At 35.9% G+C, this 16,351-nt stretch overlaps 1 protein-coding gene across 1 annotated transcript in view; it reads right to left on the reverse strand.

Annotated features, from left to right (window-relative positions):
• Positions 1-16,351, reverse strand: part of MSH4 (mutS homolog 4) — a 105,075-nt gene that overhangs the window by 41,488 nt on the left and 47,236 nt on the right. The window contains exons 9-13 of the mRNA XM_005893467.2: positions 15,686-15,760; positions 10,516-10,580; positions 9,278-9,447; positions 1,226-1,362; positions 136-239 (exon numbers count right to left, since the gene is read on the reverse strand). Of these exons, the coding sequence (XP_005893529.1) occupies positions 136-239; positions 1,226-1,362; positions 9,278-9,447; positions 10,516-10,580; positions 15,686-15,760 (551 nt within the window). The remainder of the gene's footprint in view (positions 1-135; positions 240-1,225; positions 1,363-9,277; positions 9,448-10,515; positions 10,581-15,685; positions 15,761-16,351) is intronic.

Raw genomic sequence — 16,351 nt, forward strand, 5'->3', positions numbered from 1 at the left:
GAAATGGTCTTTCCTTGTTAACATTCATAACTACAATTTTCTGCAACCAGAAAAAAAGTCAGTTAATGAAATGTATCATAGTATCTCAAATCAACTCAATTTAAATCAGTATTCAAACATTTCAAATGCTCTTACATATAAGTCATGTGATAGATTTCTCTCAAAGACTCTTGGCATCTTTCATTCATTTTAATTAAATCTGCTGATGTAAAGCTGTAAGAATTTTTCACTTTAGAAATCTGCTAGGAGATTAAAAAAAAAAGTCAAGATACATACTCTTATGAAATAAAACATACAGATTTTAAACAACACAATTATAGGTACTTAGGTTAATCACTTTAATTCTTGAGATAATTGTATCATCAAAAAAGTCTCAAATAATGTTTGTAGAAAAGAAAAGATCACTTCTCAAGTTAAAGCAGAATATTTTAACCTAGTCTGTCTGACATGACTATTTTTACAGCTCTTAAAGTAGCCATGTAGAAATGTTAACAAAAATATTACACCTCATTACCAAGTAATAATATGTATGGTAGATAGGAACCTTCACTCCATCTGTGACCCCTGTCTTAGCCCTTGCCTCATAACCAAACTTCACTCAGTCTCTAACCCCATTACTAATTCTTGACCCATTTTTTTTTTTACTTCATCCATCCCTTATTACTGGATAATATTTAAAGACCTGAAAGGTTTGTTTTTGTCATAAGGTACTCCCTGCAGGTAGAGAAAGATTAAAGTGGGTTAGACTTTCCCAAATCAGTATCCTGTGGAGGAATTAACGTATATATAAAAAAATACTCCCCTGGTCCAAAGATTTGGCAATACTGGGTATTTAAAAAATAAGTAGATTTCTTTATTTTAGGACTTTTAAAGCTTTAATAGGTAGATGTGCACTGAGAATAACCTAAAACAGGAAATGGTACACTACTTTTCAAACTTCTTTGATCAAAAATTCCTTTTCGATTTTCTTACTTCATTTTCCTTTACTACCCTTATCAAGCTCCCAGAATTATGGGAAACACTGTGTTTGGTATTTCTCTTAAAAACTCTTCTCAATCACTCTTAGATTAGTAAAGTTGTTAGGTGGGTGGGTAGAAGTAAGAGAAGTAATATACAGAACATTCAGAAACCTATCATGTAATATTCAATAAGTGCCTGAAAATATGTAAGTGCAATTCTGTAAAATCAGAAACAATAATTTCCTAACCAGAATCCTAAAATGAACCTTAATAAACTCTGAAGGAAGTTGATCATTGGGTAGGACTGTACAATCTGTAGTCATCTGAATGAAAAATCCTCGAGCAGAGCTAAAACTTGTCCTTAAAGGAAGACTATATTTTTCTGCAAGCTGTGTTATCATTCCTAGTGGCCAGAAACAAGAAAAACAAACAAACAAACAAAAAATTGTGAGTAAATTACTCTTCATGTTTAAAAAAATCACTAACATTTCTTTGTTATTTATATACAAGTAGGAAGCTCTTATTACTCTTTTCTTTTAACTGAAATATGAAATTGACAACCCAGTCCAATATTCTTGCCTGGGAAATCCCATGGACAGAGGAGCTTAGCAGGCTACAGTCCATGGGGATGCAGTCAGACACAACTGGGCAACAGAGAGGGAGCACACACGCACACACACACACATACTTGGTTTAAATACTGCATTAGTTTCATATGTACAACACGGTGATTCAGTAGGGTTTTTCGCAGATTATACTCCATTATAGGCTATTACAGATTAAATATAATTCTCTGTTATATAGTAAATTCTTACCAATTATCTATTTTTTGTATAGTACTTTGAATCTGTTAATCCCACAGTCCTAATTTGTCCCTCTCTTCTTCTCTCTCCCCTTTGGTAACTATGAATTGTTTTCTGTCTGAGAGTCTGCTCCCATTTTGCATATAAATAAATTTGTATTGGTTTTTAGATGTCACATAAATGTGATATATAGTATTTGCCTTTGTCTGACTTATTTCACTAAGGCTAATATTCTCTAGGTCCATCCATGTTGTTGCAACTGCCAATATTGTTCTTTTTTATGGTTTAATTATATTCTATTGTATATATACCACATCTTCTTAAGCTACATGGGCACTTGTGTTTGTTCCCTATCTGTTAGGAACATGCTGTTAGGAACACTGGAGTGTGTGTATCTTTCCAAATTAGAGTTCTTGTTTTTCCAGGATATATACCCAGAAGTATGATTGCTGGATCATATGGTAGCTCCATTTTCAGTTTTTTCAGGGAAGCTCTATACTGTTTTTCATAATTTACCAATTTACAATCCCACCAACAGGGTATGAGGTTTCCTTTGTTACACTTTTAAACTCTAACAATTTTTAACATCTAAAATATGTGGTTAAGTATTCTTTTAAGAAAAAAACACTATAGTAAAAAGGTGGTCATTCAGATAAATATTTTGAAAGTAAAAGAAATTGCAAAAACCAAAATAATAAAACCAAAACTAGAGTTCAGTTCAGTTCAGTCGCTCAGTCGTGTCCAATTCTTTGTGACCCCATGAATTGCAGCACGCCATACCTCCCTGTCCATCACCAACTCCCGGAGTTGACTCAAACTCACGTCCATCGAGTCAGTGATGCCATCCAGCCATCTCATCCTCTGTCGTCCCCTTCTCCTCCTGCCCCCAATCCCTCCCAGCATCAGACTCTTTTCCAATGAGTCAACTCTTCGCATGAGGTGGCCAAAGTACTGGAGTTTCAGCTTTAGCATCATTCCTTCCAATGAACACCCATGACTGATCTCCTTTAGAATGGACTAGTTGGATCTCCTTGCAGTCCAAGGGACTCTCAAGAGTCTTCTCCAACACCACAGTTCAAAAGCATCAATTCTTCGGTGCTCAGCTTTCTTCATAGTCCAACTCTCACATCCATACATGACCACTGGAAAAATCATAGCCTTGACTAAATGGACCTTCGTTGGCAAAGTAATATCTCTGCTTTTCAATATGCTCTCTAGGTTGGTCATAACTTTCCTTCCAAGGAGTAAGCGTCTTTTAATTTCATGGCTGAAGTCACCATCTGCAGTGATTTTGGAGCCCAGAAAAATAAAGTCTGACACTGTTTCCACTGTTTCCCCATCTATTTCCCATGAAGTGATGGGACCAGATGCCATGATCTTCGTTTTCTGAATGTTGAGCTTTAAACCAACTCTTTCATTCTTTCACTTTCATCAAGAGACCTTTTAGTTCCTCTTTACTTTCTGCCATAAGGGTGGTGTCATCTGCATATCTGAGGTTATTGATATTTCTCCCGGCAATCTTGATTCCAGCTTGTGTTTCTTCCAGCCCAGCGTTTCTCATGATGTACTCTGCATATAAGTTAAATAAGCAGGGTGACAATATACAGCCTTGATGTACTCCTTTTCCTATTTGGAACCAGTCTGCTGTTCCATGTCCAGTTCTCCCGTTGCTTCCTGACCTGCATACAGATTTCTCAAGAGGCAGGTCAGGTGGTCTGGTATTCCCATCTCTTTCAGAATTTTCCACAGTTTATTGTGATCCACACAATCAAAGGTTTTGGCATAGTCAATAAAGCAGAAATAGATGTTTTTCTGGAACTCTCTTGTTTTTTCGATGATCCAGCAGATGTTGGCAATTTGATCTCTGGTTCCTCTGACTTTTCTAAAACCAGCCTGAACATCTGGAAGTTCATGGTTCACATATTGTTGAAGCCTGGCTTGGAGAACTTTGAGCCTTGTGAGATGAGTGCAATTGTGCAGTAGTTTGAGCATTCTTTGGCATTGCCTTTCTTTGGGATTGGAATGAAAACTGACCTTTTCCAGTCCTGTGGCCACTGATGAGTTTTCCAAATTTGCTGGCATATTGAGTGCAGCATTTTCACAGCATCATCTTTCAGGATTTGAAATAGCTCAACTGGAATTCCATCACCTCCACTAGCTTTGTTCATAGTGATGCTTTCTAAGGCCCCCTTGACTTCACATTCCAGGATGTCTGGTTCTAGGTGAGTGATCAAACCATCGTGATTATCTGGGTCATGAAGATCTTTTTTGTACGGTTCTTCTGTGTATTCTTGCCATCTCTTCTTAATATCTTCTGCTTCTGTTAGGTCCATACCATTTCTGTCCTTTATTGAGCCCATCTTTGCATGAAATGTTCCCTTGATATCTCTAATTTTCTTGAAGAGATCTCTGGTCTTTCCCATTCTGTTGTTTTCCTCTATTTCTTTGCATTGACCGCTGAGGAAGGCTTTCTTATTTCTCCTTGCTATTCTTTGGAACTCTGCATTCAGATGCTTATCTTTCCTTTTCTCCTTTGCTTTTCACTTCTCTTCTTTTCACAGCTATTTGTAAGGCCTCCCCAGACAGCCATTTTTTTTTTTTGCATTTCTTTTCCATGGGGATGGTCTTGATCCCTGTCTCCTGTACAATGCCACGAACCTCCATCCATAGTTCATCAGGCACTCTATCTATCAGATCTAGTCCCTTCAATCTATTTCTCACTTCCACTGTATAATCATAAGGGATTTGATTTAAGTCATACCTGAATAGTCTAGTGGATTTCCCCCAGTATAACCTCTATATTAGGAATATTGGAGTTTACTTAATATTTGTTTCACTTGTGTGATATTATACATAGAAAACCCTAAAGACTCTATCAAAAAAACTCTGGTGAGTTAAATTAGAACTCACCAATGAATTCAATAAAGTTGCAGGATACAAAATTAATATACATAAATCTGTTAATTTGTACTTAGAAAGCTATAAGACACTGATGAAAGAAACTGAAGACAACATGGATAGAAAGATATATCATGTTCACTGACTGGAAGAATTAATATTGTTAAAATGACTATACTACTGAAAAAATGTATAGATTCACTGCAATCCGTATCAAAATATCACTGGCCTTTTTCACAGAATAAGTCTAAAATTTGTATGGAAACACAAAGACATTGAATAGCCAAAACAATCTAGAAAAAGAAGAACAAAGCTGGAAGTATCATGTTTCTTGATTTCAAACTATACTGCAAAGCTCCAGTAATCAAAACAGTATGGTACCGGCACAAAAACAGACACATAGATCAAAAGAACAGAGAACCCAGAAATGAATGCACATTAATACGGGCAATTAACCTATGACAAAGGAGGCAAAAATATACAATAGTGAAAAAACAGCCTCTTCAATAAATGGTGGTGGGAAAACTAGACAGCTACAAGAATCAAACTGGACTACCATGCACAAAAATAAATTCAAAATGGTTTAAAGACTTAAATATAAAACTGGAAACTATAAAATTTCTAGAAGAAAACCAGCAGTAAGCTGACATCAGTCTTAGTAATACGTTTTTGGATGTATCTCTTCATGCAAGGGAAATAAAAGCAGAAATAAACAAATGGGACTATACCAAACTAATAAATTTTGTACAATGAAGAAAACCATTAACAAAACAAAAAGGCTGCCTATTGAACGGGAGAAGACATTTGTAAGGATATATCTGATAAGGGGTTAATATCCAAAATATACAACGAACTCATACAACTTAATAATAATAATAAAAAAAACTCATTTAAAATCGTGCTGAAGATCTCAATAGACATTTTTCCAGAGAAGACATACAGATGGTCAACAGGCACATGAAAAGATGCTAGACATCAGTAATCATCACCAAAATGCAAATTAAAATCACAATAAGATATCACCTTACACCTATAGAATGACTATTACCAAAAAAGACAACAAAGAACAAGTGTTGGTGAAGATGTGGAGAAAACAAAACTCTGGTACACTGTTGGTGGGAATGTAAATCGGTGCAGCTGCCACGGAAAAGTGTGGAGAGTTCTCAAAAAATTAAAAATAGGTAAATCAACTATACTTCAATAAATATTTTTAAAAATCTAAGATAGAACTAACCATATGATCCAGCAATTCCAATCCTAGGTATTAAAAAAAAAAAAATACACATCCCTTTGTTTGTTGCAGCATTATTTACAATAGCCAAAATATGAAAGCAAACTTACTGCCCATCAATAGATGAATAAAGAAGTGGTGTGTGGGTATGTGTATTTGTTGTTGTTCAATAGATAAGTTATGTCCAACTTTTTTGTGACCCCACAGACTATAGCACACCAGCCTCCTCTGTTCAAGGGATTTCACAGGTAATCAATACTGGAGTAGGTTGCCATTTCCTTCTCCAGGGGATCTTCCCAGGGATTAAACACTCATCTCCTGCATTGGCAGGCAGGTTCTTTACCACTGAACCACCCAAGGAAGCCCGTGTGTGTGTGTGTGTGTGTGTGTGTGTGTGTGTGTATTATGCTATCATCTGGCTAACACCAGCCATTAAAAAAATGAAATCTTGTCATTTGTGATAACATGGATGGACCTAGAGGGTATTAAGCTAAGTGAAATAAATCACACAAAGAAAGACAAATACTGTATGATTTCACTTATGAATAAACATAACTGAACAAAAACACAGTTATAGCTACAGAGAACAATCAGGCAGTTGTCAGAGGGAAGGAGAGGAAAGAAATAATGAGGGAAATTAAAAGGTATAAATGTCCAGGTGCAGTACAAGTATGAAATGTGTACACTGTGGGTATGTAAATACAGTCAATAACTATGTAATATATTTGTACGGTGACAGATCATAACTAGACATGGTGATCATTTTGAAATGTATAGAAATACTGAATCACTATTTTGTGTAATAGGAACTAACATAATGTTGTAAGTCAATTATTCTTCGAAAAAAAAAAAAAAACTCAGAAAAAAAGAGATCAGATTTGAGGTTACCAGAGGCAGGGGTAAGGGGAGAGGGGATTAGACAAAGGCAATCAAAATGCACGAATTCTAGTTATAAGTAAGTACTAAAGATGCAATGAACAACATGGTAAGCATAATTAACACTGCTGTATACAGCTGGCTACAGTCCACTAAGAGGACACCACTAAGCAACTGAGTACATGGATGCACACATCCATGCACACACGTTATATATGAAAGTTGTTAACAGAGTAATTCCTAAGAGTTCTTATCACAGGAAAAAATATTATTTTATTATTTAATTTTATATCCATATTAGGATGGATGTTCATTAAATGTATTGTGATAATCATTTCATGAGGTATATAAATCAAATTATTATGTATACTGTAAACTTATACAGTGCTGTATATGAATTATCTCAATAAAGCTAGAAAGAAAATAAAAGGAAAAGTTATATGTTATTGCAATAATTAATTCACAGTAAGAAATTCCCTCTAAAAAGCATACTTTACAAGGCAAAATATTCCAAAAAGGAAATAGGTGTTTCATCATTTAAAATTCCTAAAATGTCCAAATCTTCCTATCAATTGCACACTCACTACAGAGTTCTAAATTTCTAAATTTATATTTTTAACATGATGACCATTAACTATTTGAATATTACTTGAAAATACTAACATCTTTATTCCTCAAATTGTTCCTCCAAGAATTTTCCTGTTTTTCTCAGTAGTACCACCATTCTCAGGCTAATCATTTCAATTAGCACCAGTGGCTACATTTCTTTTTACTTTACCATGGCCATATCTACTCAATGATTAACTCTTATCAATTCTTCCTTTAACCTTCATATTTCTCTTTTCTCATATACACCTGCTGTGTTAACCTGGAGTAGCTTAAAATAGTTCCTCTTTCCGTTGCTCCACTCAAACTCATTCAACACATCTTCCTGATCAATTTCACTCCACAGAGCAAAAATATCTCACTGCCTCTACATTCTCCTTGGGAAAAACCTCCAAACTGACCTTCAAAAACTAAATTCAAATCCCCAGTCTACATTTCTGACCATATTATCTCTTACTAGTTCTGTAAGAAAATGCCTTATTCCATCCTAACAAATTTCCTCACTCATCCCCTAAAGTTTCTTCAGGCCATTGTGCTTTAGTTTGTACTAAACTAAAGTACAAAAAAAAAGTGGGGGTGGTGGTAGAATCCTTTTAGGCTATTTTATGTACTAAAAACATTCCCATCTTCTATGCCTCTACACCCAGTCATTCTCTGACCCCTCTAATCTATTTTTTCTTCATTTACCTTACATCTATGTGAAATTATGCACTATATATAATTAATATACTTTATGTAGCAATATGGACACACACATATATATACATACATATGTTTGTTTATTACCTGTCTCTGCTATTATTATAGCTTTATGAGGACAGGGAATTTGTTCTGTTCACTATGTATTCCCAGTACCTAGGAGATTTTTTACTAAGAGACTTTACTAGATTTTACTAGGATTTTTTACTATATTTACTAGGAGATTAATAAACTCATTAAATGAATTACTGTACTGACTTGCAAATGCTACCTTTCCCAGACAAAAATATCTCTTCCTCCACTGAAACCCATTAGCACTGATAGACAGTATTTTTCACATAATTTATATGCAACACTGTACTAAGGTAAAAACTACTTTCCAAGCCTTCATGTAACCCTATATTTAAATTTGAAGACACTCTATATTTAACTTTGGAGAAAAGAAATGATACATTTTAACACTTTGAGATCTTTTTTTTTTTTTTTAAAGGCTCCTTAGACGATAATGGAGCCTTTAAAATAAAAAAAAGCTTCCTTAGACGATAATATGAGCAATGGCACCCCACTCCTGTACTCTTGCCTGGAAAATCCCATGGACGGAGGAGCCTGGTAGGCTGCAGTCCATGGGGTTGCGAAAAGTTGCATGCAACTGAGCGACTTCACTTTCACTTTTCACTTTCATGCATTGGAGAAGGAAATGGCAACCCACTCCACTGTTCTTGCCTGGAGGGAGCCTGGTGGGCTGCCGTCTATGGGGTCGCACAGAGTCAGACACGACTGACGTGACTTAGCAGCAGCAGCAGCAGCAGAGGATAATATGGGCTTCCCTGGTAGCTCAGAGACTAAAGCGTCTGCCTGGAATGCGGGAGACCTGGGTTCAATCCCTGGGTCGGGAAGATCCCCTGGAGAAGGAAATGGCAAATGGAAGATCCCCTGGAGAAGGAAATGGCAATCCACTCCAGTACTCTTGCCTGGAGAATCCCATGGAGGGAAGAGCCTGGTAGGCTACAGTCCATACTCACAAAGAGTAGGACAGGACTGAGTAACTTTCCTAGACGATAATACATTTTAATCTTATCTGTCGTTTTGGTAACAAAAAATAAAATTAAAATATGCCTGGTTAATATCATCAGCAAAAACAAAAAGCATGTCCTAAAACAGTTTGCTTTATTTCGAAAAATCAGAAAACATATGCTCAAAACTACCTGCTATGTCATCTACAATCTCTGTATATGTTCTTCTGGCTATGTCAAGAAATTCATTTATGTTAGACCTCACTGCATAGCACTTCTGAGTCCTCATGTTCAGGCATCCCTTCATGTATCTTGCATCATCATTAATTACTGTTTTAATCTTGTCAAGTATGATTCCAAACCTGAAAATGAAATTATAGGTAATAAGTCAGTTATTTTAATTTGCAATTTGAATATGTTAATGGTAGCAAATATCATATCTTCTTAAAATTATTGTTGAAAATTTTTTTGTAAATAGTCAATATATATATGAAACTATATAAGTTAGGACTCCGACTACATCAATTTTAAACTATTTTGTCAGTCCTAAGTACGTTCCTAAAAAAAAAAAGTGACATCACCAAGGTTAATCCTACAATGGCTAGTAGTCTCCCAAACTATACATACTAATTGTGTGTGAATATAAAAATATATCCCTGAATCACTATTATAAAATTCTGGTTTCATGCTCGTGGGCTCATTTAACATTTACTTATACCATGAGCATTGTGTTAGGTGCAGGGAGTCAAAGAAGAATTAATATATGGTCTTTGCCCTCAGCTGGGGCAAGAGATACCAAACATATTATGAGACAGTTTAATAACTTACAATAGTGATCATGCAAACTATAAGTCTGGTAATACCTATTTTCCTAACCTTTTATTTTATTCTATTATATATCTGTCTGTAATAATTCAGTTATACTATTAACCTCATTTTGTGACCTCACACAAGGTGAGAATCTTGAATCAATAAAATAACAGTTTTTAAGTATCATGAGTCTTTTTGGTCAAGAAATAAGGTGCTACTGCTAAATGCAATACTAAAATTAAACTATAACTAGATATTATTCAGTATTCATATAGACTATTTTTGTTACATTAGGTCCTTATGATTTAACATAAGAGACTAATATATCTTTAGATTTGCAAGTTTTTCCAGGGAGAATAGCTTAAAAAAGAAACATCAAAATTTTGCATGATTCCAGTTTTTAATGCTATTCTAATTGTCCACTAACAAAAATTATGCTGTTACCCTATCTATTGTTATTTATAAAATGCAATATATAAATAAATTTTTAATAAATAAAGTTTTTGTTAACCAACACTTAAGTAATTGTCCTACAAAATACAAATAGAGTTCTTAAAATCAGTAAAGATCAGGAAGAAAGGAATAATCTGCTATTTTATTAACAGTTGAATGACAAAGACCTCTTATCTTCCAAGGAACCATAATAAGCTCTTAATAAAGGTGTGTTACAGTTCTTCAGAGTAATCTATTAAAGAATAAGATAAACATAGTTAAGGATAATAAATTACAACATTATTGAAACAAAACATTTAGACTTGTTTAGTACTTTACATTTTACCAAGTACTTTCTTTCTTCATTTTCTCATTTACATACTCATAAAGGATATTTTATGTATGCAGGTGAAAACAGATTGTATCTGGCCCATTTTCCAGATAAAGAGCACATGGCTAAACAGTACCATCCACTGGTTTACTATTATGACTTACTTTTCTTGTCTCCTAACTAATCATTAACTTTAAACTACTTATTGTCAATAGTAACTTAAAGTTATCATTATATATTCTGAGTATTCTATGTATACTTCCAAAATGTGGGTAAATGTACATTAAACTAAAAAAGTGTTTTTATGTTGGTAAATAGAGCAAGTTCTCCATTCTTATATGACAAAAGTATGGATTCTTATTTTGCTTACTGGAAACTATGTGTGGTCATTATTTGAATAAACAGAAAACAGCAGAAAATATAGGTAATCTGATTTTAACCTTATTTTAGTTTTCTATGAGACAATGGCAATAATAGCTTTTTTGAAGAATAGAAAAATAATATTTACATACCAACAAAAACAAGTAATTCATAAAAGCATAAAGAAACACATTTATTATTCTATCATACCTCCAAAGACAAGTATTATGGTATACATCCTGTCACTTTTTCATATCAAAAATTTAAGGATGGAGCCAAAGCAAAAAGAATACCCAGCTGTGGATGTGACTGGTGATAGAAGCAAGGTCCGATGCTGTAAAGAGCAATATTGCATAGGAACCTGGAATGTCAGGTCCATGAATCAAGGCAAATTGGAAGTGGTCAAACGAGAGATGATAAGAGTGAATGACAACATTCTAGGAATCAGAGAACTAAAATGGACTGGAATGGGTGAATTTAACTCAGATGACCATTATATCTACTACTGCTGGCAGGAATCCCTCAGAAGAAATGGAGTGGCCATCATGGTCAACAAAAGAGTCTGAAATGCAGTACTTGGATGCAATCTCAAAAACGACAGAGTGATCTCTGTTCGTTTCCAAGGCAAACCATTCAATATCACAGTAATCCAAGTCTATGCCCCAACCAGTAACGCTGAAGAAGCTTAAATCGAACGGTTCTATGAAGACCTACAAGACCTTTTAGAACTAACACCCAAAAAAGATGTCCTTTTCATTATAGGGGACTGCAATGCAAAAGTAGGAAGTCAAGAAACACCTGGAGTAACAGGCAAATTTGGCCTTGGAATACGGAATGAAGCAGGGCAAAGACTAATAGAGTTTTCCCAAGAAAATGCACTGGTCATAACAAACACCCTCTTCCAACAACACAGGAGAAGACTCTATACATGGACATCACCAGATGGTCAACATCGAAATCAGACTGATTATATTCTTTGCAGCCAAAGATGGAAAAGCTCTATACAGTCAGCAAAAACAAGACCAGGAGCTGACTGTGACTCAGACCATGAACTCCTTATTGCCAAATTCAGACTGAAATTGAAGAAAGTAGGGAAAACCACTAGACCATTCAGGTATGACCTAAATCAAATCCCTTATGATTATACAGTGGAAGTGAGAAATAGATTTAAGGGCCTAGATCTGATAGATAGAGTGCCTGAGGTACTACGGAGGGAGGTTCGTGACATTGTACAGGAGACAGGGATCAAGACCATCCCCAGGGAAAAGAAATGCAAAGAAGCAAAATGGCTATCTGGGGAGGACTTACAAATAGCTGTGAAAAGAAGAGAAGTGAAAAGCAAAGGAGAAAAGGAAAGGTACAAACATCTGAATGCAGAGTTCCAAAGAATAGCAAGAAGAGATAAGAAAGCCTTCTTCAGCGATCAATGCAAAGAAATAGAGGAAAACAACAGAATGGGAAAGACGAGGGATCTCTTCAAGAAAATCAGAGATACCAAAGGAACATTTCATGCAAAGATGGGCTCGATGAAGGACAGATGGTATGGACCTAACAGAAGCAGAAGATATTAAGAAGAGATGGCAAGAATACACAGAAGAACCGTACAAAAAAGATCTTCATGACCCAGATAATCACGATGGTGTGATCACTAACCTAGAGCCAGACGTCCCGGAATGTGAAGTCAAGTGGGCCTTAGAAAGCATCACTACGAACAAAGCTAATGAAGGTGATGGAATTCCACTTGAGCTATTCCAAATCCTGAAAGATGATGCTGTGAAAGTGCTGCACTCAATACGCCAGCAAATCTGGAAAACTCAGCAGTGGCCACAGGACTGGAAAAGGTCAGTTTTCATTCCAATCCCAAAGAAAGGCAATGCCAAAGAATGCTCAAACTACTGCACAATTGCACTCATCTCACAGGCTAGTAAAGTAATGCTCAAAATTCTCCAAGCCAGGCTTCAGCAATATGTGAACCGTGAACTTCCTGATGTTCAAGCTGGTTTTAGAAAAGGCAGAGGAACCAGAGATCAAATTGCCAACATCCGCTGGATCATGGAAAAAGCAAGAGAGTTCCAGAAAAGCATGTATTTCTGCTTTATTGACTATGCCAAAGCCTTTGACTGTGTGGATCACAATAAACTGTGGAAAATTCTGAAAGAGATGGGAATACCAGACCGCCTGACCTGCCTCTTGAGAAATTTGTATGCAGGTCAGGAAGCAACAGTTAGAACTGGACATGGAACAACAGACTGGTTCCAAATAGGAAAAGGAGTTAGTCAAGGCTGTATATTGTCACCCTGCTTATTTAACTTATATGCAGAGTACATCATGAGAAACGCTGGACTGGAAGAAACACAAGCTGGAATCAAGATTGCTCAGAGAAATATCAATAACCTCAGATATGCAGATGACACCACCCTTATGGCAGAAAGTGAAGAGGAACTAAAAAGCCTCTTGATGAAAGTGAAAGAGGAGAGTGAAAAAGTTGGCTTAAAGCTCAACATTCAGAAAACGAAGATCATGGCATCCGGTCCCATCACTTCATGGGAAATAGATGGGGAAACAGTGGAAACAGTGTCAGACTTTATTTTTTGGGCTCCAAAATCACTGCAGATGGTGACTGCAGCCATGAAATTAAAAGACGCTTACTCCTTGGAAGGAAAGTTATGACCAACCTAGATAGCATATTCAAAAGCAGAGACATTACTTTGCCAACAAAGGTCCATTTAGTCAAGGCTATGGTTTTTCCTGTGGTCATGTATGGATGTGAGAGTTGGACTGTGAAGAAGGCTGAGCACCGAAGAATTGATGCTTTTGAACTGTGGTGTTGGAGAAGACTCTTGAGAGTCCCTTGGACTGCAAGAAGATCCAACCAGTCCATTCTGAAGGAGATGAGCCCTGGGATTTCTTTGGAAGGAATGATGCTAAAGCTGAAACTCCAATACTTTGGCCACCTCATGCAAAGAGTTGACTCATTGGAAAAGACTCTGATGCTGGGAGGGATTGAGGGCAGGAGGAGAAGGGGACGAGAGAGGATGAGATGGCTGGATGGCGTCACTGACTCGATGGATGTGAGTCTGAGTGAACTCCAGGAGTTGGTGATGGACAGGGAGGCCTGGAGTGCTGCAATTCATGGGGTCGCAAAGAGTCGGACACAGCTGAGCGACTGAACTGAACTGAACTGATTAACTACTTGGTTCCATCTTTTGTCATTTTCCACATTTCCATTGGCACACCAGTATTTTCTCATAAAATTACACAAGTTTTATGATAATAGAAAGATTTTCTGTCATTTGTGATAAAATTTTCCTAACTTTGTCATTTTGACTTTGCCTTAGACATACCAAAGTTTGAAACTTTGTGTTTCATCAACTATCAGTTTGGGGGGATGATTTATTATACTTATTTCATTCTAAGAAAGATGACAACACTTTTGAAATATTTTGCCTAATTGTTGTATGTGTCTGTAGTAGAATAAAGTTTATAACAAAATTTTTCTACACTTTTCATTATTTTTTATTTTTATAAAGTGATTCTTCTTTGTCTTTTAATTTAAAGTTTTTCAAATATTGTACACCATATAGAATTAAAAATAGATGAGAAAAATCACCATTTTATAACCATCACAGTTATGTCAGATAAAAGTTATTAATAAATACCAAAATCAAGGGGTGAAAGTTTGACAAGGACCAGTGAATTTACCCAGTCTCAAGGTATCTCTCCACAGATTACTTATAACTTTATAGTGAAGTAATTGATCAAAGTTATTGTCACCAAGAAGTAAAAAGTGACATGTGCCTCTTGATACTGAGAAAGATACAACATTGCTCACAGAGTACTACTGTCAAACATGTATAATCCAAATTTAATCATGAAGAAACAATCACACAAACAGGAATATCCTATTAAACAACTGACCCTTACTCTTCAAGATGTCAGTATCACGAAAGACAAAAAAAGGCTGAAAAACTTTTCAGAAGTATAAAGAACCATGACATTAAATACAATGCCTGGTCCTGGACTGGATCCTCTATCAGGGGAAAAAAAATTACCATAAAGAACAATATTAGAACTATTGGAAAAATATGAATACAGTATAGGCTATACATAGTTTACAGTTGATCCTTGAACAATACGTGCTTGAACTGTCTGTGCAGGTCCACTCATGGGTGGATTTTTTTCAATAGTAAATACTACAGTACCACATGATCTGCAGTTGACTGAATTTATAGATGTAGAACTGCAGATATGGAGGAACTGTGGACACTGAGGAACTGAGTATACAAACAGCAATAATAAGTTATAGGTGGAATTTCAACTGTAGGGAAGGTTGGTGCCCTGACCCTCATGTTGTGCAATAGTCAACTGCAATAGTATTGTATCAGTGTTAAATATCCTGAATTTTTTAATTATATTGCAGTGATGCTAGAGAACATCTTTGCTCATAGGATGTATGCACTTTAGAATGCAATTCATTCTCAAATTGTTCATTAAGAGTAATAACAAAGGTAATAATATGTGTGTGTGCTGTGTGTGGAAAGAGAGAGAAGATGGGAATTCATTATTCTATTCTTAAAACATTCTAAATGTGAAATTTTTTCAAAACAAAAACTTTTAAAAAACTGATGCTAGACATGTTTTACATAAGACACACACATATAAATTACCTTTAAAGGATCCACAAGTTCCAAGGTATGTTTTAGGTATATTAAATTTGTTATCTTTGATTCAGCTACATTAACCTATTCAGACAAAAAAATCCAAATGTGGACACCATAAATACTTAATACATGAATGAATTTTCCTTTTGAACATTCTACACTTACATTTTCCAAATATTTTTATTTATTAACCTAGGCAGGTAAACCACCTAGGTCCGGAGTCATCAGTCCCAGGGCCCCATACCACTAATGGTTCACGGCCTATTAGGAACCAGGCCACACAGCAGGAAGTGACTGGTGGGTAAGCAAGCAGTTTCATCTGTATTTACAGACACTCTCCACTGCTTGCATTACTTTCTGAGCTTTAAATCCTGTCAGATGAGCGGTGGCATTAAGATTCTCATAGGAGTGTGAACCCTACCCACTGTGAACTACAAGTATAAGGGATCTAGGTTGTGCACTCTTTATAAGAATCTCAATGCCTGATGATCTGAAGAAGAGCTGACATGGTGATGTTAGTGGTGAGGAATGGCAACAAATATAGATTATCATTGGCAGATAGGTTTGACTGCACAGAAGATAGATATGTGATACGAAGCAAGCATGATGTGCTGTGCTTAAGTCTCTCAGTCATGTCCGACTCTTTGAGGCCCCAAGGACTGTAGCCCACCA

The sequence above is a fragment of the Bos mutus genome, chromosome 3 (genome assembly GCF_027580195.1).
Source record: "Bos mutus isolate GX-2022 chromosome 3, NWIPB_WYAK_1.1, whole genome shotgun sequence".
In the NCBI taxonomy this organism is placed as follows: Eukaryota; Metazoa; Chordata; class Mammalia; order Artiodactyla; family Bovidae; genus Bos; species Bos mutus.